The sequence below is a fragment of the Nomia melanderi genome, chromosome 7 (assembly GCF_051020985.1).
Source record: "Nomia melanderi isolate GNS246 chromosome 7, iyNomMela1, whole genome shotgun sequence".
Taxonomy (NCBI): domain Eukaryota; kingdom Metazoa; phylum Arthropoda; class Insecta; order Hymenoptera; family Halictidae; genus Nomia; species Nomia melanderi.
In genome coordinates, this window is record NC_135005.1 from 17,636,840 (window position 1) to 17,662,303 (window position 25,464).

Sequence of the window (25,464 nt, forward strand, 5' to 3'; positions counted from 1 at the left end):
TCCTCAAAACAATGTAAAACATCTGTTCCGCGTGTACGGAGCGTGTTCCCAACTCGATCGTTGTTCGAATCGCGAAGCAACGATCGAGACAAAGTTCGGCCAATCGAGAGACCGTTGGACTCTGCGGCGGTCGGATGGGGGTTGCGTAAGTTGGTCCGGCCCTCCCGGAGTGTTGCGTCAGGGAATCAATTATTGGATCCGTATATCAATCCGATGACCGAGGCGCGTTCGTGGTTGTTACGCGCTTCCAACGCATACATAGTGTGACACAGCTCCCCTATCGAAACCAACTCGTCATCCCCGATAATATTCGGATCTTTACCCTGGCGTCGTATCGCCCCCGATGGACCCCCCGGGCCAACCTTCCACTTGTAAAACACTATAAGAATGGGTCTCTTGGAATAGGACCCAAAATAGAGTAGTTGCATTCCGCCATGCTAAGAAAAACGTGGCAATTTCTTTCTCCCCTTTTTACGCTAGCCACGGTCCGTACTAGTTCGGAAGTGAAGAGTATAATTCACGAGGAAAATACCGTAACATGGTACGCGGCGTCCCGCTGCTTTTACGCATTTTCTTCTTCCTCCGTGTCCCGCGTGCCAGGGTTCGTGAACCGCGATGCTGAACGTCGAAACGGAGACAGAGAACGAACGGAGCCCGCAGAGTCCAGGGCCATATAGAGCGAACGATCTCGCGCGGACGACCGGTTTCTCTCTCGGTTCGACGAGACGGTCACGGGCGCGCGTCGCGCGTGACGTAGCGCGCCACGTTGATTTTTCGAGGTCCGGCCGAGTGACTGACTTTCTTCTTTTCCCCGCAGGGTGCCGACGAGGATGACAGCGCTTCCGTTGCCTCGGTAAGTTCATCATCGTCATCGTTTCGACCCGAGATTACCAGTCCGCGCGCGCGCCGGCTTCAAATCGGAGATAATTGTTCGCCGTACGCGATGCGCCGTCCGGATAAAGCGGCGCGCGATCGAATATCGAGATCTTAATTAAAATTTTGCCGGATTAATCGTTGCCTCGGATCTGCTACGTGATTCTACGTTCCTCTCGCGCCGGTACGACGGCGAGTCGTGTTGCCGCGAGTAACCCCTGTTAATCGAGGCAATTATTGGTTCGGGGAGCAGCAACTGGACGGGAAGTCGCGCGAGTGGCTGGTCAGGGCTGCGCAGGGGGACTACCAGGCGTTGGCGAAGCTGGCCGGGGAGGAACCTCGTCTCACCGGGCTCAAGGTAAGTCTAATCACGATCTCCTCGTTTTCGTCGATCCGTTTTCTGGCCCTTTGAGCCCGCCGATTTATCTCGCGCGTCTCGATCCGCGAAAAAGGAGCGCGATAAAAATCGCGGCGAGCGGCCCGCGCGGAGCTCGTAAATTTCTTTCGACTTGAAATAATTACCGCTCGAATCCGTGGGCCGGCGCGGCGCGAAAAAAATTGTGGATTCGCGCGCGATTCCCGCTCGCCGCGGCGTTATCGTTCCGCGCGCACACGGCGAACGGATCTCATTGAGTTACGGCCGCGCCGCCTCCGGTGATAATGACAAAGGTGGCGGGCCAGAGGTTCGGAAATATAATTACGGTGTGGCTTACCGTAGGCCCGGGATCAGGCCGTTATTACACGCACGGCGGAACTTAACACCTGCGGCGTTGTAAATTCGCCGTTTTCGCGCGCCACCATTGACAGGTCAATAAATCTAAGAGCCCCCGTGGCAATCAGGCGGCCGGTGTACACCAAACCGCCAATATGTGGAGCGGATCACCAGTTGTCCGATAGCGACCGGTTTAAGGATTATTCACACTATTGATATTCGTTGTTATGCGTGTAAAGGCCCGCCGACGACACGGAACCGCCCCCGTACAGCTTTCCCGCCTCGCTCGAATCAATTAGTCCTCCAAATTCTGGCTTACGGGCCTCTCTTTACCGCCCTCTTACACGAGCGAACATTTTTACACTGGATATCGTAGGATTTAACGCTTGGAACCCAGCCAGCCCCTCTACCCAGCTATTAAAGGGTAAATACATTAACCGATATCACGGATTCCAGTTTCGAACATTCGAAAGTTCCCTTCTTAAACTGGGGAACTCGTTAAAAGTCTAGTATCTCCGAGCAGCTCGAGCTCGCCGGGGTATCAAGTAGCCGAAACTGTCGTTGCATAATCATCGCCGCATCGGGCGGATGGGCAAGGGGGTTGAAAAGTGTTCGCCGCGAACGACAACGCGGTGGTTGTTAGCATGCATCGTTTCCCGACCGAACAGTTTGAACCGGCCTTAACGGCCGTTCGCGGATGCAGAAGGTGGAGAGGAAGGAGCAGGGGGTGGAAAGCGGTCGGGGCAAGGGTGGAGGGATGTAGCACGGTGGCCAGAGAGGCGGCCGGAGAGGCGGCCGGAGAGGTGGCGGTCTGTGAAAGGGGGATGGAGGCGGCTCAACCGCACAGGGGCTGCGTGCTGAATTCATTCCGCTGGACAAGGTTGCCCCACACCCGGCTCCAGGCCACGTCGGCCTCATCCCTTGGGATAAATTGGCCGAACCCGCGTGTTTGCGGATAACATCGCCGCGATATACGCTCGCCTATGGCCGCCGCGCCGGTACCAACGTAACCATACACGGCCCCGTTTTTGCAACGAGACTCGCGCTTCGTGGAAATTGGCAACGAACTTCGCTCCGTTGTCTTTTTCCAGTACGCCCTGCCCTCCCCGCGCGCGGCGCTACCTACACGCGCCGTCTATCACGCGGACCGGTTCCCCGCGTTGCGCTCGCGGCCCGGCTCGCGGGAAAATGTTTTTCCCGGCGGTTCGGTGTTTTATTCCCCGTGCCCCCGGTGCCTCGTAGTCCCTTTATTCTTCTGAAATTTGTTTCTTCCGCGAAACGGCTACCGGCCAGCCTTCCGCGGGATTGATTCGATGCCGCAACGAACAGTTGTGGAATAGTTCACGGTTTTAATTAAACTTTAGCTGCCTCGAACGACAGGACTTTCGAATTTCCGATCGGCGACGAGACGAATGAGGATTTCAAATGTTCAAATCTTTAAATCGCCAGATTTTTTCATTTTATAATTTCCAAACTTTCAACTTGATGCTTCGAAGTGTCAAATGCGACGAATACCTGTTCGGTGAAAGCTTGAGATCGCTGAGGATACGTTGGCCTTCCCGTCGTGCCCGGGATCCCGTCAATCATTTCGGGATTGTTAATACGGGAATTCGGTGTCGTTGATACCGGAGGGTGTAACATCGCTGCCGGTCGAGCCTTCGACACATGGGACATATATATGTGTATATATATATATTAATCCATCGATGAATATGCAACGGTCAGGCCGCGAGAATGCGAGGGCGACGGGGGCGCAGGAGACAAAGTGAAGCAAACGACGGGGCAATGTCGCCGGGAGAGGGGACAGGGGAGGTCGGTTGGCATTCCAATTATTCCCCCAGTAATTAAATCAACACGGAAGCTAATCAACGTGACTCCCACACGCCGCACGCTCGCTCCCCCACCCCTTCAACCCCTCCACTTTTCGCTGAATTTTTCCTCCGACAAATAAACCAGCCGATTACCCGACGACCGAACGGAAAATCGTATTTCACGGTCGATCGCGGCGGAGTTAACCACTGAATAATTGAAGCAAATTCATCATATCCTTCGATGGTTCCGGTAAATACGAGCCTCTCGCCGAACAAACCGTAAAACTCCAGACAAACGTACTCTCATTCTCTTTCATAGCAACTCTCTCGTTCTTCCGTGGCAAAGATAAACAGAATTATCTATCAATCATTCGATATCACAACTCTACTATCTATTTTCACTTACGCTATAAAACATTTTCATTCGACACCAGAGTCATCTCGCAAACAGCGATTGTCCCCGAGCAATCCCAAAGCGCCGAACATCGGTAACCACCGTGAACGCGTCAATTAGCGATTTCTGGCACGTTGTTCGGTATTCTTGCAGTTTCGCGTTATTGTTTAGGTGGGCCACGGTCGGCAGTCACGCCGCGTACCTCTCCTTTTCTCGCGGATGGTTTACGAGCCCGTATTAAAGAGTCGTTCACACACGCACACACATACACACACACGTGCACACACTACGTGATCGGTGCTCGAACCTCGTAGACGGCCATTGTATTCGCCGGGTCAGGTGTACATCGTCGCCGGGGTGCCGTGTGCCCATTATACTTTATTAACGGACGCGTCTGGCATCGCGATAGATTCGCCTCTCCGATTCGTGCGTCCTCGGCGTCCTCTCGGAAATGCAGGACGGCTGCGTCGCACCGACGCGGCGCGCTTCTGCCCCGTTCAATCGGGACGCCATTATACTCGGTTCCTCGGAATCGTTGAAATCCCTTTTTCGTTGCAGCCGACAGGTGCATCATGGCCGGCGCTTCTCGTACCGAACACCCTGTCGACGTCGATCGCTTCTCTACAATGCAACACGCACGACTCCTTATCAGCCTCTTAAACCCGGACAAATGCGAGCATTCGTTTCATTCCGACTTCGACGACGACGTAATTACATGCTCGTTTCAGGCTAACTAGATTCCCCGCTGATTGCGGATGTATTAATTTAAGAAACACCGGAGAGTGGCAAATCGGTTTATCTGATTCCCGTTGCGCGGATAGGGGTAGGCTCTTTAACGTTCAGCGTTTCTTATTGCGACTGGCAGGTGTGTCCGTCTCGGACATCCTTCTTCAGGCTGTTATTGATGTTATTCTTCGTGCAATTTATCGCTTGCGCTCGCTTTCTCTTCTATACGCGGCAACGATTCCCGATCCTCTAACCGCAGACGAATAATTATTCCCCTGTTTTCGAACGGAAGAAGACAATCGTTACTCTACGTAGAGTCTCGGAAATTCCGATGGTATTTCACCCGAATATTCTCGATTCTCGTTGCACCGGCAACATCGATTCGGAGCGAAGCCGCGATAGCGCGAGAGGGAACCAGGCAGCAGCAAGATATCAAGAAGGGAAAGCTGTTAGCCGCACGATCGCGGCGTTATATATTGGCCGGTGGCGAGCGCAGCCTCACCGGCTGTCCGTGTATTTATCAGCCCGTATCGGTTGGTTTAATAACGCCAGGCAATCAGGAGGTGTTCCCTCCTACCAACTCCTGCGTTCGCCGTTCCCCGCGCTGCCTCCTGCCCCGTCGATAAATAATAACCATTTGTATCGGATTCTAATTACTCGCTCTAAGCAAACAAATAAAAGGTAAGCCCGAACTGAGAAGGACGGCGAGGGTGAGAGGGCGAGGCGAGGCACCGTGAGGGGCAACCTTAATGTTATGGTGGCTGCGGGCTGATTTAAGGAGTGTGGGACCGCCCACCTCGAAGATGCATCTCCGCGCCGGGCATCGGTCCACCTGTTATGAGTGTTTCAACGCCACCGTGCTGCGTTCTTCTTTTTCCCCCGTGCGTCTATCCCGTGCCCCCCGATGCCTCGCCCAGATAGTCCTCGCTTATCGGAGAAAAATGACGGTGGAATACCGCGCGGTAATTAAATTGCCAGGAATCGCGGCACCGAGCGATTCCCATCGGGCAATTCCCGCGGCTGCAAACGATCGATTTACCCGGCCGGCTAACCTGAGCGGACCGATGGGCATTTGAATCCTCGCCTCGAAGCAACTAGATGTTTCCAAGACTATCAACGAATAGGCGTCGACCCTTTGCACTCGGGAGGCGACTCACGATCGCCGCGTAATTTGGTACAGCGAAATCGGCTTGATATTTACGCCTCGCATAGTGCATCAGGAAATGTTACTTCTAGTGGAGAACCATCGAGTGCAAAGGGTAAACACCCTTTAACTCTTGACTGTCTTCGAAGAAGACACGTGATACACGCAGTGGTACTAAATTTATGAGACGCAGACCACGTGAAACCTTGACAGAGGGTAGCTTCGCGACTAGTTCCGCCGTAGCTTGAATCGTCGAAATCTAGGAAACCCCGTCGGCTTGAAAACTTGGAATCTTAACCCAGTCTAGTCCCATTTACAACGACACGCGGGTTTCGCTGACACGGCTCTCTCCAAATGACTGACATTCGCGGATATCCGAAATGTTTCAATGCTTCGACAGGCAATTGCTAGGTGAGAGCCGCATCCGCATCGGCACCGTCGCTAACGCGCAAGTTAAACGTCCGCGGGATCGCGGTATATCATCCGAAGCCGGGCAGTAAACACGCGTCGAGGAATTCGTTTCCAGAGGCGACCGGCTCGCGATCTGTTCTCCGCGCGATGACGAGGATGATCGATACGAGAGGAAAGGTCCTCGAAAATATGCCGACGGTAGTTCGTTACCGGTGGGCTATTAGCGGGCGTAACGCACGTCCTGGCAGCGTCGCAGGACTAAGTAAACCCCGGCTAACAAGGAGGCGTATCCGACGGCCACGAATGATCTACCGATCCGGAGTCGGTATTATTCCGTTCCCAGTTTCTCTCGGTCGTTCCTCAGCTTCCTTCTTCTTTCGTCTCGCCAGTCCTCGATCCTCTCCTCGGCCGCAGCTCTCTCGCGCGCGCTCCCGAACGCACACACTTATCGCAACGATCCTGCGGAGATACCTGCCCGCGCCTCCTACCTACGCCCCCGAATATTAACACTCTGATTTATGCGCGTAATTATCTCTAGTTATTTTCTGAGGAAGACCCGGCCTGGGCCGAGCCGGCCCGGCGCGGCCCGGCGCGGCCCGCGCTGCCTCGCCCTGTCTTCGTAGCTGCCGGTGCTGCTGATACGCAACAAATTAACCGTTCGTTCTTCCGCCTCCTTCCTCGTTGTCCTGTGCCCCCGCTCTCCCCTCCGGCCCGCCTATTTATAGGTGTCTCGCTCCGCTTGGTAATTGCGTTCTTATTATCGGAGGACGCTCGCGCTCGCGGACGGTAGCCCCGCGCGGCGGATTCAGCTCGCGGTGATCATTTATCCTCGGCCCCGGGACTCGCCAAACGACCTGTCGCCCCTTCGAGCCCGCCAGCGAGCTTTTCGGCTCGCGCGAAACGTATTTTTGGACCGCTCCTTATTAACCGGTGAACCGTGGAGTTTGCTTTTGAAAATCCCTAGCGCGCCGTGTAATGAAATCGAGCGTGGAAGACAAATGCGCGTGGTACGTTCGCAGTTGTAGATTAAGGTGAGATTAAAGAGAACGGTATGTTCATTCGAGGAAGGAGCTAATTGATTGTTGAAACACTGTCGCGACGGTGCGTTGTTTTGCTTCGATCGAAATCCGTTGAACGAAGTTTCTGCTTTCTGTAGAGAAATATCAAACGTTTAGTTGAAACTGATTCGAAGAAGATACGCAACAGAGGACAGCGTCACGAGAAGTCCTGATATTTCGGAATCCCGGACTGATCGAACCCAAAATTGGCAGGGAGAGATACAAGGCAGATCCCTCTCGAGTTGACGAAGGAAAGTTCAGCAATTTCGGGAGAGGGAGCCGTCGTGGGCCGATAGTGGATCAGCAATGGCGGCAGATTCTGGAGCAGGATGTCGCGTCCCCGGATCGGGGCGCCAGGGAGGCGTCATCTTCCCGTGGCATCGTCTTCTTCGTTTTCCGAGGGACGCGCCGGTTCTTCCTTGTTTTTCGGGGCCCCACCTACCCGCTTGCCTCGCTCTAATAGTCTTCTAGAATTTCACGTTTCGTTTCGCCGCGGCTCCGGCATTCGACTCCGCTACTCACGCTCGAATTAGTCCGAACTCTCCCGTGGACTCGATCGCGGCGCGCCTTCTGTCTCGGCCGCAGAAAAATAGAAGAAAGGGGAACGGAGTATCGGAAAGACAATGGCTTCCAGTGGCCATGAAACTCAAGAACCGAATTCGTTTAGCCGCTTCCAGCTACGAAAGCTCGGCCAGCTTAGAGAACCCGAGCCGATTACGGGCAGCGGCCCGTAAACTCTGTCGATGCAACAACCATCCCCCGAATGTCACTCGATTCTCGTACGAATATCGGCCTTCCGTTCCGATGGAACGAAATTGCCGGCTCGGTCCCGCTGTAATTGTTTTGCTTTCACCGGTCTTTCCCGCTAAACGACGTCCCGTACACGCTCGGAGACTCGATATCGTAGGTAATCGCCGCGATCGAATTGCCTTCTTTTTCGGCCGAGAGAGACGCGGAAAACGAATTGCGCCAAGAAAGTCGACACAACGCGGTTCGCGCGGTAACAGGTATGATCGACGTGTCGAAACACAGTCGGATTCAATGTAAAAACACGCGCGGGAAATACTTATTCAATTAACTCGCGTGTTTCTCGGAGTGTATGCAGTTTCACCGATTCGCCCAAAGTATACCGGGACACGCTCAGACACACCCTATTGTTCGCTTCGCGATTATCCTGCGCAGAGATCAGCCGACACGACCGATCGCAGCGTGCGCCGAGCGACACCGAAGACAGTCGTACGTCTCGTTGTTCAAAGAATTTCCCTCGGCCGTGACAGATCCGCTTCGTTCCCGGTGATTAATGTCGCGGGTACAGGTGTGCCGGCGCAGGCCGCGGCTCGCGCGGCCTCGACACGCACGCACCGCCGGCCTCGATTCTCGTTTAGCCGTAATTTCACCGTGCCCTGAGCGAGGTTCGGAGAAATTATGCGAGTAATAACGAGGAACGACGAAACGTCGCCGGTATCTGGCCGCGAAATCGTTCGTGACGCGCGCTCGTCGATCGTGACCGGTGCGATCGCCGTGTCGAGGGGCGGGAGGGTACCAGGCTAAAGAGGCGAAAGCGACGATTCCGCGGAGGACGGCCGAGCGGAAGGAAAAGGAGAAAAAGAAAGGGGGAATAGGGGGAGAGGGCGTTCACCGTCGCGCGGAGAGTAACACGCGTTTACGTATACGTCGCGGAGTCGAGTCCGGTGACTGCTTGTTCGCACTGTGCGCCGCTAATTAGCTTCAAGACCGATGGCTATCTGTCCGAGCCACATGTCCCTAAAGTGGCGAGCTGAAACATCCGGTACGCCCTTTCCGTTCGGAAACCCGGTCGGTTTCTTCGCCGCGCGCGAGTCGGTCGTCGCTGTTTAAGCGTGCACCCCAAGCCACGCCACCCCCTTTACATTCTCCACCTTCTCTGTCCGCCCTGTGCAGTCCACGTTGTATCAGTTAACGACGCCGATGTCAAACAAACGACCTGCAAATGCGAGTACCTACCTACGGAGGTATCTGGAGTTACACGACGCTCGTATCGGTGCGTGACAACAGCTGTGCCGCGCTTTAAAATTCATAAAATACGCGTGTTAACCCGCCACCGGGAGCATTATGCTCGCATGCGAGATTATTGAATGCGGCCCCTTTTGCGGCCGACCTTCTCTTTGCACTTTAGCCGCCGTTAGACCCTTCGCGCTATTTTCTTGGGACGAATTCGATGAAATAGAACTTGCTACTCTAACGATTAATCATTTCGAAATGCTGGGTTTTGGGTGGTTAGATGCTTGGACGGGGTCAACTGTTAAATAGTTTCTCCTATCGTGTTTTGCTCCTTTTGGCTTTGTTCTACACTATCCTAAACAATTCTGTACACGTAAAATTGCACACTGTTACGGCATACGGTACATTTATTATAAGTAAACTCGTGAAACTCGACGAAAAGAACTTCCGATTGCACCGAACTGTCTCCAAAGAAGCTTCTAGCCGTTCCAGCTTGTAGCAGTTGCATAGCTCCAACGGCGTTCAATCGAAACACCGTCTGAAAATTCCGACTGGCAGAGTTCGCGGTTCACGCTCGAACCGAGGGAACTCCTCCCGTGGAACGGAGCCCCGCTTAATACTCGAAATTGCAGGCGGAGCGTGTGTGAGAGCTCGGCGCAATTAGCGAGCGAACCTCATTATGGAGATTCCCGGCGCGCCTGAAATGGTTAATACGGCTCACGGCGGCGTGTCTCGTCGAATTCGAGGAGAACCGTGTGTCGGCACACGTTGCCCGCATAGACGGGGATGCTAGGAGAAAGAAAAACCGTTCGGTACGTAAACGGCGCACGTAAAACGTGGGATCCACACGGGCGGGTCTACGCGAGCGAACGAACGAGCGAGCGAGCGAGTGACCGAGCGCCCCCCGAGCGCCGGACGGATCGCGTGTCGATCTACGCGGAGATATTTGTTACTTTACAGTTGTATCACGTTTTTCGCGTGGAAACAAAGCCATTGTTTGTAGTACGTACACGCTACGGCCGCCTGAGCCGGTCGTTCGACGCGATCGAGGATGCGGAGCGCCCGTCCAACCCGACCTCTCCCCTTGCTCTCCGCGTCCACGGGAAATCTGCCATTTTTACGTGCGTCGCCAAGATGGCTCCGCGCGATTTTGCCGCTCTTCGTTTCGTTTCGTTTCGTTTCGTTGCTTTTATCGTCGTATTTCTGCCAGATGCTCGATGAATATTGTTTTATCGAACCGATCGGAGTGAATTTTCAATGCCGTATGCAACGATAGGGTATCCGTGTTTGCTTTCGGAAGTGGGAAATGAAATTTCAACGGCGGTGAAAGTGTAGAGCTGATCAACGTTTCGAAAGAGTTTGGCAGCATTAGTGAAAACTTGGCTGCTTAGTGAATGTATTGTCCATTGGCGTTGGGAACTGTTTTCTCGAAACCGGTACCGATAACGCTGAAATACTTTACCCTTGTTACATTTTCAGTGATCCGATGCTCCGCTGGATCCGTTATCTCTGCCATCTAGAATGCTGAACATTTCTTACTATCCTACAACCAGGTAACGCAGATAAGGCTCGTGACGTACAAAGAACGTTATCGTGAGACCCGTGAAAATGCTTGCTGCGGTACGGCCATCCTTCGAGACGACCATTCGGGTTCAGAGATGGAAAGTTGGCGACTAGGTAGGGGGTAGAAGTGCCTGGGAGACAATGGCCGTAGACCCTGACGCAGATTAACCTGGAGTCATTACTCCGGCCACTTTGTCCCCCAATTTGTGCTGCATTTTTCGCAAACAGATATCCTTTCACAAAACCAACAGAGCACAAAAGGATATCAGCACACAAAAGACTAAATTTGTTCAGAGCATAAAGAGCTCGGAACATGTCTGACGAATTTAAAGAGACTCTAACTCTTTGAACTCTGTAGAATCCACTACACCATTTATAGCACTAAATATTTCGACGAACAAAGTCGAAGAAACTATCCCAAGATCATTCTGTTTGCCTATTTGCTATTTGAGAAATGTACGAAATGCTGTAACATTTCCACCAGGGGAACTATCAAAATGGCTCGCAGTTGCTGGTAGCTTTCAGAATCGGTTAGAATTCTAAAGGTTAATCATTCGACGTAACAAATATGGAGCTCGCTGTGCATAGCTGGCAAACGATCTGCGACGTGTAATTAGAACCCGAACTGGATTTAGCCCGACGCACCGTTGAATAACACGGTGATCCGGTCGCCGGGCTGCCGGTACAAATGACAAAAACCGTCGACGGTGACACTGAAATATCAACGGTGGCTCACGAATTCATCAGCTCGTGCCGCCCTCGGTTCCCTTCTTCGCGAGCCTCGTCGCCACGTGTGCGCTCCACGGATCCCTCCGCGCCCCGTGCCCGTCCCGCTGCTCGTGGAATTCGTGAATGGGCAAACACGCGTCCGCTTAGAACGTTTACCCCGGTCACGGGCCGTGATTTTCGCGTCGCGCGGAAATTCGCTCGTTTAAATACGACTTAGCCCTCCGCGCTCGATAGTATCAGCGAGCACATTCGTTTTACCCGTAATTCGCGCATACAGCCTTAAGACAACTTGATTTATGAAGGCTGGAGCGGGCGCCGCGAATTAATGATTCCCGCTGCTTGTTGCTCGGGCGCGTGTGCTCGACGAGCGGTAGTCGATGCACCGTGAATGGCGACGCGAAAGAAAAAAAACGTGAACGTTGGCGTATTTATCCGCGGAACAATGAATGGCTAATGATTTCAATATCGAAGTTTGAATCGGTATTTATGTCCGTCGATCCTTTTAAAGGATCTTTTCCATATTCAAAGAAGGAAAGGTTAACTCGAAGTCTTTGTCGACGCATTCCTTGTAATCACGCTACAACGCTCACCTTTGAAACCTCCGTTTCAATGCTGCGTATCGACTCTCCTCGATCGCTCCTCAATCATTCTTGTATTACTCACATTCCCCCGTTCCCCGGCGTACCTTCGACAACCCAATTCCTGAAAACGGTAAACCGGCTGCTCCGGAAATCACGGAACAAAGGTGAAAGAGCAAACGCAACTGGTCTGCGTCGCGTTCGCCAAGCGCCGACCCTGTCGCGGCTAGATCGCCGGAATTCCCGAGCAATTAAAACCACGAATTAACGAAGCCGCAGGCGTGTCAGGCGATCAATCAACCGACTTTTTACCGGTTGCTCGTTGCAACACATACGCGCGGTCATAATTAGCCGGCAGTTGCCGCGATAATTACGTTGACGTTTCATTCCGCAGCGCGTACGCGACCGGGACCAAGACCGGGGGGACCGCGGGGCCCGTCAACGAATCGAACCCACGGAATTAGCCGCGCTGTCCCGCCGCCAGTCTCTAATTGTCCCGACATATGCGCTCTTCTCGGAACGTCAGGGCGGATAATCTGCTCACGAAGCGTCCGCCGGCCTACGCACAAAAACGCCACCCTTCGGCCCGACTCGGCGGACGAAGATTAGCCGATCGCTATCGGGCATCGGTTGTCTTGCGTTAACGAGGCCCCGCCATACTTGGGGGACCTGTCCCGAACCGTTTTCTCCCGGGCCGCTTCGGCCCCACTTCCGCTTCTTTAGGTAAGGGTCGATTGCGCAGGTAAGAGGGGCCCGGCGTCACGCGTAACGCGGTTAACGCGAATAAACCGGCCCATTTTCCTGCGATCCGTTTTCACTTGGCAACCGTACCAACCGATGCGACTCGTTAATGAATCTTCTCGTGGCTGAAGTGTTTAGAACGCGTAAATTTTCAGTATGAATAAGAAGCTTGAAGTCTGACGGCTTAATCCCTTAGAAGATCCGCAGATGCGAATGTAAATGTTGTTCGTTAGCGTTTCAGTGGTTTCTTTAAGGAATTACTTAGTGGATAATTGTTAAAAACTCGCCTATGGACGCGGTGGTTGTTATAGTATTAACGATTGCGAATGAATTTGATAAATCTACGGCAAAAGCTGATTGCTCGGTTGAATTTGTGCCCCGAGTCTAATGAGCAGCGGTCCATCATAGGTTCCCACGCTTGTTTGACAAGCCCGGCAACCGGTGAGCTCGTTTTTCGAAGGCTGCATGGACAGGCTTATATCAACGCGGTAAAAACGCGTCCGTAAATCTTGTCGTCGGCCGTGTGCGCTCTCAATTTGTAAGCGGTGCTAATATATTGCCCCGGCTAATCGAGGAGCGAGCATTGTAAATCGAGGATTATCGCCCGTTGATTACATCTAGTCCTGGCCAACGAATAACTTATCTTTTAATTGGGCCATTTAAAGATGCTCGACGGCAATTAGTGGATATGAAGTGGTTATTCGCGGTGTACGCTTGTTAACACGCAAGACGGTGGCGTAATCGGGGTTCGATCGGTGTTACGGTCGATAGGAATCGAAATCAACGTTGTCGTCGGATTCCTATTGTTCCGTGTAATATCTTCTGCCTGCGTTTAATCGACGATCTCGCGGGCAATTCATTCGGAAACGTCAAACAGAAAAATAATAACGCAACATCGGAATTATCTTAATACTTCCATCGATTAACCTTTAATCCTGAAGTATGATCAACTTGTTTGTCGCTTGTAAATATTTCACGAGGGTAAATTGGTCGAGGGTAGCCAGAGAATTTACTGCTAATATTTTTTCGCCGGCGAGGCAACGGGCTTAACGCTAAAGCTACCGAGCAGTTAAATTGACTTTTTGAAATTTCTCTGTAGAAACTCCAAGAGTGCATCTGTTCTGACTTCAATCGATTTACAATTCAGTTTGCGTGCTGCTGAATCTGCTTCTTGAATAGTTTCTCGTAGGAACATTTATTATCTTTTTAATAATGGCAGAAAGGCGACGCTGGGTATCGGTCATTTTGACCCGTTTGGTAGGTTTAGTGTTAAAACAGTCGAAAAACACGGCACGATGCAGACTCCGGGAAATTTATTAGTACTTTTCCAGGCTCGTGTTACTCCCGCCACACTGCGGCCTGGCCTGGGGGCCTGGCGCCACTCCAGGGCCTACGGCCGTCGTTAAACGATCGTTAACAGCAGATCGTATCTCGGTTTCGGGTCTTCCGGGCCCCTCGGCTCGATTTCACGAATTTTCCCGGCGATTCACGTGAACCGCACCGGCTCATCCCGCGTCTGCGAAAGCTCGCCGGAAAACGATACCTTCCGGTGCAGTGGCCCGGTTGCAGGTGCAAAGGATACCTACCCTATTAGAAACTAATATCTGTCGTTTCGGATATTTATGACGCGGGAGTGGCCGAGCGCTCGGGATTAGGGGGCAAAGCTGGGAAGAAACGGATTTACGAGTGGGACTGATAGCTCGAGTTTCGGTGACCGGGTAAATGATTTTAAACTGATTTTTTAATTGCGCCGCTCCGTACCCTATCCGTCGAGTTTTTATTTCTCCCCCTAATTGATGTAAAGCTGTACTTATAGCTTGCGTACACTCGCCCCTTCTTAATGACTTTCGTAATTTCCTGGGGCATCCAGTTTCGTACTTTACGATGATTTAGTAGTTACAACTCTGCACATCAAGATTATCGCGTTTCCTGCAACGAATCCCGTAAAATACGACGCAAACTCGTACGAAACATTCAACCCCGGCAGCGGAATGTTCAGATTTATCGTTTCGCGGGAGCCACTCAGCCGATATCGGTTAAGAAAGTTTGAAATGCCTCTCGAGAGGTGAATAAATACGGATTAATTAATAGAGTTAGCCAACGAAATCCAGGGTTCGCGGTCACCTGGGAGGAGAAGGGCCATTCCGACTGGGCGGAGCGTTGTCGGTGCCCGTAACGAATTGTTCATTTAATTTCGCCGAACATTTTCGGCGTCGCGGACGCCTGGCCCTGCTCGTAGCTCCGGACACCGTGTTCCGATAAATCGGCAGCGGGAAGGGGTTGGGGCTGGGAGGAGGGGGGTTTGTACGTCGGGCCAGGAAAAAAAATGCAGCTGCCTTCCGCGCCGTGGAAAACACCGTTGGACCCGTGCACGCACGGGAAAGAGATGCCGCCGCCGACGTTCCGAGCGGGTTACGGCTTCGGGGCAAACATTTTTTCCAAGATATTATCTGCTTTACGAGCTTTTACGACGGCCCTTATTTATTGCCGCGTTACAGAAAGAAGATCAGACTTTATTGCGTTTGTTCTTCCTCGATGCCGGAGGTTCCTCCTCGAAGTAAAAGTGGTCCGAAGCCTAGGGATCGCCATCGGAGGACGCTTTTTATGGATTTTGAAATAGGAACAGGCTGCCATATGAGGCGAGTAACATAGTTGCGCCAGTGAAACTGAATCCATTAGTCTACAAGAGGATCGTGCTACTTAATCTTTCTCATCGTTGGAATCGCGACTAAAAAGTCGGTAATTCGATTTCGTATTAACAGCAGCATCTGCCTTGGTAATTCCTATGTATAAAACCAGTCGCAGCGATTCAAAGGTTGACATTCAATTTGTCTATGTTTCTCTTTCAATTTTCAAGCTTGTCAACCCTTTGGCAATGACAGAACGTCGCGTCAATGCGTTAGACATACGCGATTTTTAGGCACCAACAGTAGCCAACGGATTAAACAGATTTTGGAAAGCTATTCCTACGAATATGCGCAGAGATGCACCAGACGCATCCCAGAATCGGCGTTCAAAACCTCCGATCCGTGCTGCGAGTTCTGAAACGCGGTGTACAGTCGCACACGCCCGTGGCTACGCGGCAAAAGCGCCTGTAAACCGTCCCGTCGGAGCGGACTGAATTCATTAATTAGCCCCGCGTAAAGGAGAAAATGCTTTAATGGACATCAAAGGCTCATGTCGCGACACCGGGTCCGTCGACGGGGCGACTCGATGACAAGCGATACCCGTGGCGACGTTGCAGGTGATAACTCGCGTAAACTCGTAATAGGAAGCGTCGTGGCCGACGCGATCGCATTCGCAGCTTGTCTCGAGCCGGGCTACGCTCGTAGGAGGATCATCTTAACGACCATCTAGATAGGCGACGGTGAAATGATCTGTAAGAAAACCGGTGGCGAGTGGTATCCTCCGGCGGCCATTAATCAAAGGACAGGAGCGCTAATGAACCTGCTGGAATCGCGGGCTGGGGAACCGTTTCTGTTCGGTTGAGCGCTCTCTGGCTCTCTTCTTCTTCTCTCTCTCTCTCTCTCTCTCTCTCTCTCTCTCTCTCTCTCTCTCTCTCTCTCTCTCTTCTCTCTCTTCGTTCTCCCAGCAACCCCGCCAGACGCCCGCCATTCTCCGTCTTTGAATCCACGAAACCCCGGAGGGCAAACGAATCAACGAGCAAACAAATGAACGAGAGGGTTGCTGCTTCTGCTGCTGCTGCCGCCGCCGCCGCTGCTTCTCCGCGGCCGAATGATCGAGCGGCTTACCAGAGGAAAGTTCGCCGGTTCCAGGCAGCGCCGGGAGCGTCTTCGAGGCCAACAAATGGAACCGGCATTATGAACGTTTACGCGAGAAACCTCGTGCAAAACCGTTCCGCCGAATGGAATCGCTCCGCTGGGAAATAAGACTTGAATTGTGCGCGCCGCGGATGACCGTTTCTGCCGGAAAAAAGACTCTCGAAAGGAGCGTGTATTAATGGCTCGCTGTTTGTCCGGTGGTTGTGTCCTAGTTGCGACAGTTATCGAGACGCGTGGATACTTTAACTTAGCGTTTGTACGTTACAGTCGATACGTTCAGGAAGCAACCTATGTTGTTCTTTCTTGGGCTGATAAGATGATCTTGTTTAATTGAAACTGAACGAGCTTTTGATTCGAAAAAAATATCGCGTTCTTTTATTCTTGATCTGCTCCCTTGTTCCGACAACAATAGTTGCATCGCGGAATTAATTTCTTTAATAAATTCGACATTAATTGAGTAGCGTGCGGCGCGTCGAATGCGCGATGGGTTTTACAAAGAGTCCGTATTATGTGAACAGGGGCCGCGAGAAATCCGACGGGTACGGCTCGCGAGGAATTACAATAGCTTGATAACGCTTGCGCATCGATTGGTCACAGGATGTTGTCAGCTGTAATAGCGATTTTAATCAGCTAGAATACGCGCATTGTTCGGATACACCGAAAACACGTAAGGCTGTTCGTTAAACGAGCGCTCCAATTATATCCGCGCGCCGCGTACGATAAGTTGTACCTGCAATTTGCTTTGTGTTATTTGCGCTATTGTTTTCGCCGGGCTCCCCCTTTTTCCCGTTTGCCGCCATCCTCCCAATTATTCGACGCCCCGGGCCGTTCGATCTCGCCATTATCGGATGACACGGCACCACGCTTTTATGTTTAATTGATATTTTTCGTAATTCCCCCGGAATCCAATACAGGAACGCTCCGGCGAACAGATATAATCCCAGACTCGACATTGCTCTCGTTAAAATATTTCCGATGGAAAATATTGCGGGACGCCGGGGTACAGGTCGGATCAAAAGTAATCGCACGGCGAAATCGCTTCGAATATCCCGAGCATTTTCGCATTTAACGTTGCAACAAAAACATTCGCCGACCGATTACCACCATATCCTTCCACCAGTATCAAACCCTTGATCGTGACTCTCAGTTTTCCCGTGCATTATTCTGAAATATTACAAAAGGTCAAGCGAACAAATTGGGAAACCGAAGAACGCAGCGGAGTTAAATTTCAATTATAAACGAATACTAAACGAAACCGTTGTTTAACGGCGAATCGAAGTATACGTTTCACGGTAAACGATCTTTTCCATGTATTCGGCGAAGTTGCAAACGGGAGAAGAACAATTCGCCGGCGAAGCGGCGGAAAGTTCCGTTTGCTTCCGAGAGCAGCGGCGAACGTTGTGGGAAATTTTGGTTTCCGAGACAGGCTGACGCGTCTCTTCACAAAGTTATCGATTATTCGTCGCGGCCTTTGGAATTATTCATAAGCTCTCTCGAGCTTTGAAGGGTACCGCGTGTTCCTTCCTCGAGAGGAAGTTCGATATGAAAAGTAGACGTCGTCGGATCTTTCGTGACGCTGCCTCGTACCTCACAGGGACAGTCCCCTCTCCCTCCCTCTCATTCCCTGTGTCTCCGTGAATCCATCGTCCGCCCGGATGAACGAGGTTAATTCATTCATCCGGTGAGACAATGGCGGATCGGTTACACGGTGACTTGGCCGTTTATTAATGATCCCCTCGGAAATCTTCCTGCACTTCTAATGGCTCGTTTGGATTCCAGCGTCCAGGGCCGGCTCTCCCCTTGGACCCGCCACCTAAAAAACCCTCCGACACTGTCGCGTTCCAGCGTCATTTCTTTCTCCATCTACATTTCCTTCCTTCGGAACCGTACGTCCGCCGTGGAACATTTAAACAAATGAACCGCGATTATTCCGGCTGTATTATCGAATAAAAGCTCGGGAAAGACATCGGTCTCGAGCAAAGGCAAAAATTACAGGCGCGCAGTATTGAAACGAAGTAAGAGACTGCGAAGTGCGAATTAACATAACAAATGTCGTTTGTTCGCGCTGTTACCCCCGCCGTAATGGAATCCACGGCGCAAAAATAAGGGAAAAAAGGGAAGCAGAGTCGGAACGGCTGGGCGCACCGTACAAAAGCCAGATCTCTTGTTGCTCGTCCTCGGCGTGGTTTATTGCTCGGGAAAGAAAGGACATCTCACCTCGGGCGCCATTTTCGAAATGGCCGGCCCTGGTAGTCCCCGGCGTGGACAGAGCCGCGGTGACGTTCACGACTTATGCCGACCCGGAAAGGGATGTAAGAGGAGGGTAAAGAGGTATAAGGAGGAAAGAATGGCGCCCACGCGTTATGCTAACACTAACGCTGCCGACACGGGCTGGGTGGTCCTATTCCGCTCCACCTACTCACCCTTTCAGCCCTTCCCGTAGCCCACACCTTCGTCCCGGGATGTGCATACAAATACGACTAATTTTATCGATCGGAATCCCGGACGATCTTAATGCTCGATAATGGGACCACGGCGAACTCGAGCTCTCGGGACTCGTGGGTCGTCTCGTAGCTAATCTGTATCATCGGTTCTGCGATTGTCTCTGATTCTTCTTTCGATTCGTCAACCGTTTGGTACTGTAATTAAGAAACTACAGTATTCAATGAACTTATCCTCTTCCTTTGACACGTCTACTTGGCTACTTTTTCAAAGTGTCTTCAACTTGTAAACTTCCTGTCATTCGACGGAACTCTTCCAAAATTCGCTCGAGATGCTAAATCAGGCTTCACGGTTTCCCAATTTTTGCTTCGCAGCACGGTGCAGGAGTTCGAAATTGTAAATCGTGATTGGACAACGCCGCGGGAGAGGTGTAGCCAGCGAACTCGACGGTCTCTTCTAGATCACAATGAGGAGAGGAAACGAGAGAGGCGGAGGTGTGAATGAGGCCGGCTTGTAGCGACGCCTCCACCCGCGGCGTTCCCCTTATGTCAACACCTTCGACGAACCTTCACGCCACCCTACAGTTAGCCACCGGCTCGCCGCACCCCCGAGCGCTCCTCTCTACTCGGTTCGGTTCAGTTCAGTTCAGCCTCGCCTCTTCTCGTCTCGTCTCGTCTCGTCTCGTCTCGTCTCGTCTCGTCTCGTCTTGGCTGCCTGATACTCCCCTCGGTCTGCGCTCCTGAATTCATTCGGACGATAAACATCTTAGCCTCTCGCATAATTCGTCGTGCAGAGGCGCCCATTCACGCCGCCACGACGCGTCCTCAATGAGCCGGAGCTGCGTGAATGGTGACGGCTAGACTCCTTCGAGTCAAAACGTCTCCCTCCTGCTCCGATTTGTCCGTCGCTTTGCTTCCATTTCTCTTTTATCTCTCGCGTCACTAATCTAACGTCATCTCTGCTTACACCCACGTTAATGCAAAAGTAAAGGCTTCGATGCGAGCAACGCGCGACCCGTTTCAGAAATTCATTTCACACCGTTCCAAGGAGCAAATCATTTCGCCGAATGCTAAACGCAAGATCGACTCGGCTGATTCGGAACATCTAATACACGATCAATTTTATATAGCACCTAACAACTTTAGATTCGCGCGATAAACGGGACGAAGACTCGAGAGAGAAGAGCGAGGAATAAAATGGCGGTTCTACTGTATTACTAATAGCCACCTCAGCGGCGGGACTCGGGTTAGGTATCGGCCGCGCGTTGCCTTCCTGCTCACGCCCACGTCCTCCCGGGCCGTGGTACCGCAGGCCCCCGAAATATATGAGCCAGCGGGCACGTTGGTACAGTCGAACCGGTATACGCGGTCCCGGGGCCCGCCGTTTTTGACAACAATTTCCACTTAGTGCCTCCGCGCGACATCCGAGCCCCGACGATTCCCGGGGAACCCGGCCCGTCCCGTCACGGCTCCGATGTCCCGGATATATTTCGGTCGGAACAACCGAAATTTTTTGAAACGCCGCTGCCTCCACCTCCGGCTCCGCCGGTCCCCCGGGGCCTCTGTACGTCGGCTTTAAACGGTTACATCGTTTCCGAATCGAGACAAGATGGCCATTTGCCGGCCGCGCACGATATATTACGGTGTTCGCCGCGCGAGGGTCCGAGATTTATGGCGACGGAAAAAATCGCTGCCGGCCGGCTATCTGCTCGCTGATAAATACCCGCCGGTGCCCGTCTATTCGCGCCCTATCGGCGAGCCTTAGATAACGCTCGCGTAACGATTATTCAGCGACACCGGATGGCATTTCATTTCTTTCTCCTGCGAGATCGCCGAGATGTTCGACGCGTGGAAACCGAAGATTCCATTGCGCGTTCATTTTCGAGAGTACTTTCCGACAAACCCAACCACAGAAACTGTTTCGCCTCGCACAATTCGCGAAGGCGTCTGCACGAGCGACTCGCAGAAGAAATCAAGAAAAAAGAGAAACTGGGTCAGAAATAAATGAATTAAGCGACGCCGGAGAACATCCGCGAAGATGACGGATCCGTCCGTGTCCCGGCATCCAGGGTTCGCGGCTGAAGTCACAGATACCCGTTCATAAAAGTGTCACGTGTTTTTTGACGAACGGCTGCCTCTGTAAATAGCAAGTGAGAGCAGAGCCACTCTCGTTCCGTCTCTCGCCACCTCCTCCCGCGGCTCAGTGCCGGGCAATAAAGTCGTATTGTTTTTGCGGCGTTTGCATTGCTTTAACGCCCGGCAATATAACCTTAACAACTCTCCCCGGGCCGGGCCCGACAGGACGGAGACGGACTGAGGGAGCAGCGGCCGTGGACGGACAAAGAGGGAACGTTCCCGGTGACTTTGTGCCCAATACGGCGCCAGAACCTTCGCAGGTCCCGGTGCACCATGGGACCGTCGGACGTTGTACATCGTCGGACGGTCCATGGGTCCGGATGCGGCGGGATATACCTCCTCGTATACACCGAACGACCCAACCCACCCGTTAGACCCTCGTAAAATTTTTTCTCGATCCTTTTGCTCCCCGATCCTACGGAGCAAACGGTCCGCTACAGCTTCGACGTCCGAGGATTTAATTTGGTCGACTACGTTCTCGTTCCTCCACCCTCTCGTCCCGCGGCCGTCCTCCTCCCCTTGTCTCTCGATCCTTATCCGATGGTTTATCATATCCCACTCGCCGTGAAGAGGGAACGGAGGAGGAGGACGGCGAGCGTCCTCCGCCGCGCGGGCTCGTTTTATCGAGCTGCGGTCGCGAGAGGTCCGCCGCAGGATTAATACGGTGTTATTAATAAAAATCTCGACGACTTTGCCGAATTGGCCGATCCGCGCGAGATATCGATCGCTCCGCCGCGCGGCAGGTGAACGGACGGACCCTGGATATACCGGTCCTCCTTTTCGTATTCTTCCCGTGGGTTCCTTTCACCGTTCCTTTTTCCCTCGTTTTGCTTATAATAGAGGTGGACCTTCTCTTTGCTCGTTCCCGGTAATTATCGAGGTTATGCGGTCGGCGTTAATAGGGCGGATCGTTTGTACGTAACGCTTGCGGACGCGCGACGCGCCTCCCTTATCGTCCTCGCCGCCGTCGTTATCTCCGAGCACAGAAGGTGTTAATTAAAAAAACGAACAGCCCCGCGACTCCCGTGGTTATCGTGTCGCTCGAGCCGTTTATCTCGTCGACGGCTGTCCGTCGGGTGTAAACATTATTGACGCGATAATGCCGAGTCCTTCCCGTCGAGCTTTCTGACGATTTTCCACCGGCGACCCGCACGTGTCTCCCTCCCCTCCCCCCGGATGCGCGCGGTACCATTCTTTTTTCGGAGTTTCTTGTACCCCGACGCTTCACGGCCGCTTTTACGACTGGACCGACTATTTTACAACGCGCGGTACGATAGTGGCGATGAGTCACTGACGAGGAGAGATCGGTAAATCCCTGGCGCCCCTCGAATCGCTTCCCCGTGAAACACAGACCTGGCGTAACGTCGTTTCTCACCTTGATCTCGTTACGGAAGTATGTAAATCGGTTGGATAACTTGGTCGAATTTACACGAGATTCCCAGCGAAAGAGGGATCAAACGAAACGTCATCTAAATATCAACCCGAGGAGAGATTGAATCCCACGATACCCGGCGGGCCGCCGAGCAGAAGTTTCAATTAAAAGAGCAGTTGAACTCCTAAAGGCTCACGAACCCGGTCGATTTTGCAACGTTTTACGGCTCGTAAAGGTGCCGGGGCCAATTGACAGCAGGTGGATGTGAAAGCGGCGGGGATCTCGCAATCGCGAATAATAACGATCTCGCCGGCACAATATAGAACCTATCGTTCCGTGGGACCGAGGCGGGAGAGGAAGAGAACGGCGCGGGAGAGAAGAGGCTCCACCCGTAAAGCGGATAAAGCGTCTCTCTCTCTCTCTCTCTCTCTCCCTCGCAGTTTCTCTCGCTCTCTCGTCCTCCGCATCTCTCTCTTTCTCCGTGATTCTCTGGTTCCTCGTGTATATGCTAATGCGAGACGAATGTCTCCTCCCGTGCGCCCTCCCCGCCGCCTCGCCTCCGAAAGACGGTGTCTTGTGCCTTGGGTACGGTGTGTCGACGACTTAGGAGGATGCGTTACCTCGTGGGCGTGTTTGTTCCTCTAAACTCTCCGCAGCGGGGCGGCTGCAGTTGCAACAGATCCCCTCCTCCCCGCTCCGTCGTTCCCGCGCGCCACCCGGTACCCGTCCGTCGTTCCCGCAATCGATTGCCTATCGACACCGCGATAGATTAGTCGGAATTATCGTGATACCCGAGGCCAGCTCCGGGCCAGGCCCCGACAACCGGCCCCGCGGCAGAAAAAGAAACGGGGTACACAAGCCGAGGGAAAAAGATCCGTTTCGAATGCGGACGTCTCGAAATTATTACACGCCGTCCGCGGCCGCCGCCGCCGCTATAGATTAGCTGGAATTATGGCGGATAAGCCTGAGGGACGGGGATCGCGGGATCGATCGCGCGCGGCGCGGCGAGGCGCTTCGTCGCTCGGTTCTTTGGGACGCCGATGAAACGGGCCAGTCGTAAACACCGAGCATTTCGAAGAGATTGAGAGATACGCGATATTTAACCCATCGCGGTCAAGAGGTGATCACCGCTTGATCTCATGTAGAAAAACGGTTAATGTGAACGAACGACGCGAATTTGGCCTTAGGTTGTTTCCTTCCAATCGCGCGCCTTTGGAGAACGAAGATGATGCCGCCATTGATAATTCGTAGCGACTCGGGTTCGACTTTCCGCTAGGTTGTCGCCAAGTTTTCATTCGGAGATGTAAGATAATCGCTTGGAAATATTTTCTCCGCGCTTTCTACATCGGGAGATACGGTCTAAAGGCGCAGCGCGAATTTTCTTAGTTATCGGTTGTTCCAGAAAACTCCTCGAGTTCCCCGGGACGTAATTAAGCGTCGCCGTGCTCGCTGGTTGCGAAACTTTTCGACGATAGTGCACGGAACGATCTATTTAACGTCGTGCGAGCACCGGGAGCGACGCACGGGAACGAAAGGCGGAACGGGAACGGCGGGAAGAACCGCGGAGGAACGCGGAGGTAAATGTCTGAGGTTTCCCCCGGAGAGCAACAAACGCAGGGTGGAGCGGAGGCGAAGCACGGTGATTCCTCTGCACCGAGAATTCGTAACACGTGTATCCCGGTGGTTTATGGTGATTAGTAGTTTACGGGAGACATTTCCGTTGTCTGGAATCGTTCCTGGGCTCCTTGCGACCCATTCTTACATTAGTTACTCGATTCCGCTTCTAGCGACGGCGACGCCTCCCTTTCTCGAGACGTCGCCCTGCGAAATGGGAGCAACGGTTCCCTCCTCCCTGTTTTGTGGAGGACTGCCAAAGACTGAGGTGTTTTTGCTTCATTCATGGGAAACGGTTGAATCAGTGGGACCACGAGTAACTCGAGTCAATGTTTATTTATAATTGTCGCTGCGATAGCACCGTCTTATTTAAATTTAAATAATCCAGCGGTACTATCTCTGAGAAATCGACGAGAAGTAATGTGCGTAGTTATCGATTTAGTAATTCAATTAGTTCCACCCTTCGTAGAGTGGTAGACGTATCATTTTAGAGATTCTAGAAAAATTTTGGACCTGTTATTAACATCTTTAACATCGGTGAACATGGATTTTGGGCAACTATGGCTAGGGAGTAGGTTCGACGTGTTGGGAGGACAGAGGCAAGCGTCTCCTAATTATCAGCACGACGTACAGCTCGGTGTCGGATGACGGGTGTATCCGGGTTGGACTCTGGAGGGACTGTTAAATGTTTACCCGACACCGTCGCCAGTGGGTTAGCGCCAGATTATCGTCACTCGGTTCCACAGCTTAGACTCCCGAGACCGGGAGGTCGTGTTTTCGTGTAACAGGATTCTGCCACTCTCTATCGAACACGCTGACAAAAAATGTGTACCACTGTAATAGCGCTCGGAGGTACCGTTCGCCACTTACCAATCTTAACAGGCTGTTCCTTGAAACATTCAATCATCCATCGTTGCGTGGAAGTTCAGAAAACGACGATATCCACCGACGACAGCTAATAACACGTTAAACAACTCGCAAAAAAGGACATCGACGCACCGAAAGTGAATGTTAATAAACAATTTCGAGTACACGTCGCGCTAACTCGGTCAACAGCTTAATACCGGAGGAGTGTACAGACCCCATCGATCATCCAGTGACACTACACGGCATCGTTCAACTCTGTGTTAGTCTTTCTTTCGAGTGTGCCAAACTCGCCTCCCGAAACTCCTACGTCTCTCCTTCGGCGCAGGCTCTCGGCGTCCACTCGAAAGTCTGAATGGCTCTTGCCCAAGATTCTCAGTTTGTAAGACTACTCTCGAACACGGTCCTCGAGGAGCCGTGGACAATGGCATTCGGTAGGGTCATTGTTTCCCTTCGCAATGCTACCGTCCCCGGCCAGACATCTTCGGGCTCTGTTTCACGGTGATCTCGAAAATCCCGAGAATTGCGAGAAACA

The 25,464-nt window shown here is 52.5% G+C and overlaps 2 protein-coding genes across 4 annotated transcripts in view; both read left to right on the plus strand.

Annotated features, from left to right (window-relative positions):
- The window catches only part of LOC143174175 (uncharacterized), a 273,986-nt gene that overhangs the window by 142,580 nt on the left and 105,942 nt on the right, over positions 1-25,464 (plus strand). The window lies entirely within an intron of this gene.
- LOC116424988 (sosondowah) overlaps positions 1-25,464 on the plus strand; it is an 86,890-nt gene that overhangs the window by 17,044 nt on the left and 44,382 nt on the right. For both annotated transcript variants that reach the window (XM_076369596.1, XM_076369597.1), the window contains 2 exons: positions 818-853; positions 1,127-1,231. In XM_076369596.1, coding sequence (XP_076225711.1) covers positions 818-853; positions 1,127-1,231 — 141 coding nt within the window. The remainder of the gene's footprint in view (positions 1-817; positions 854-1,126; positions 1,232-25,464) is intronic.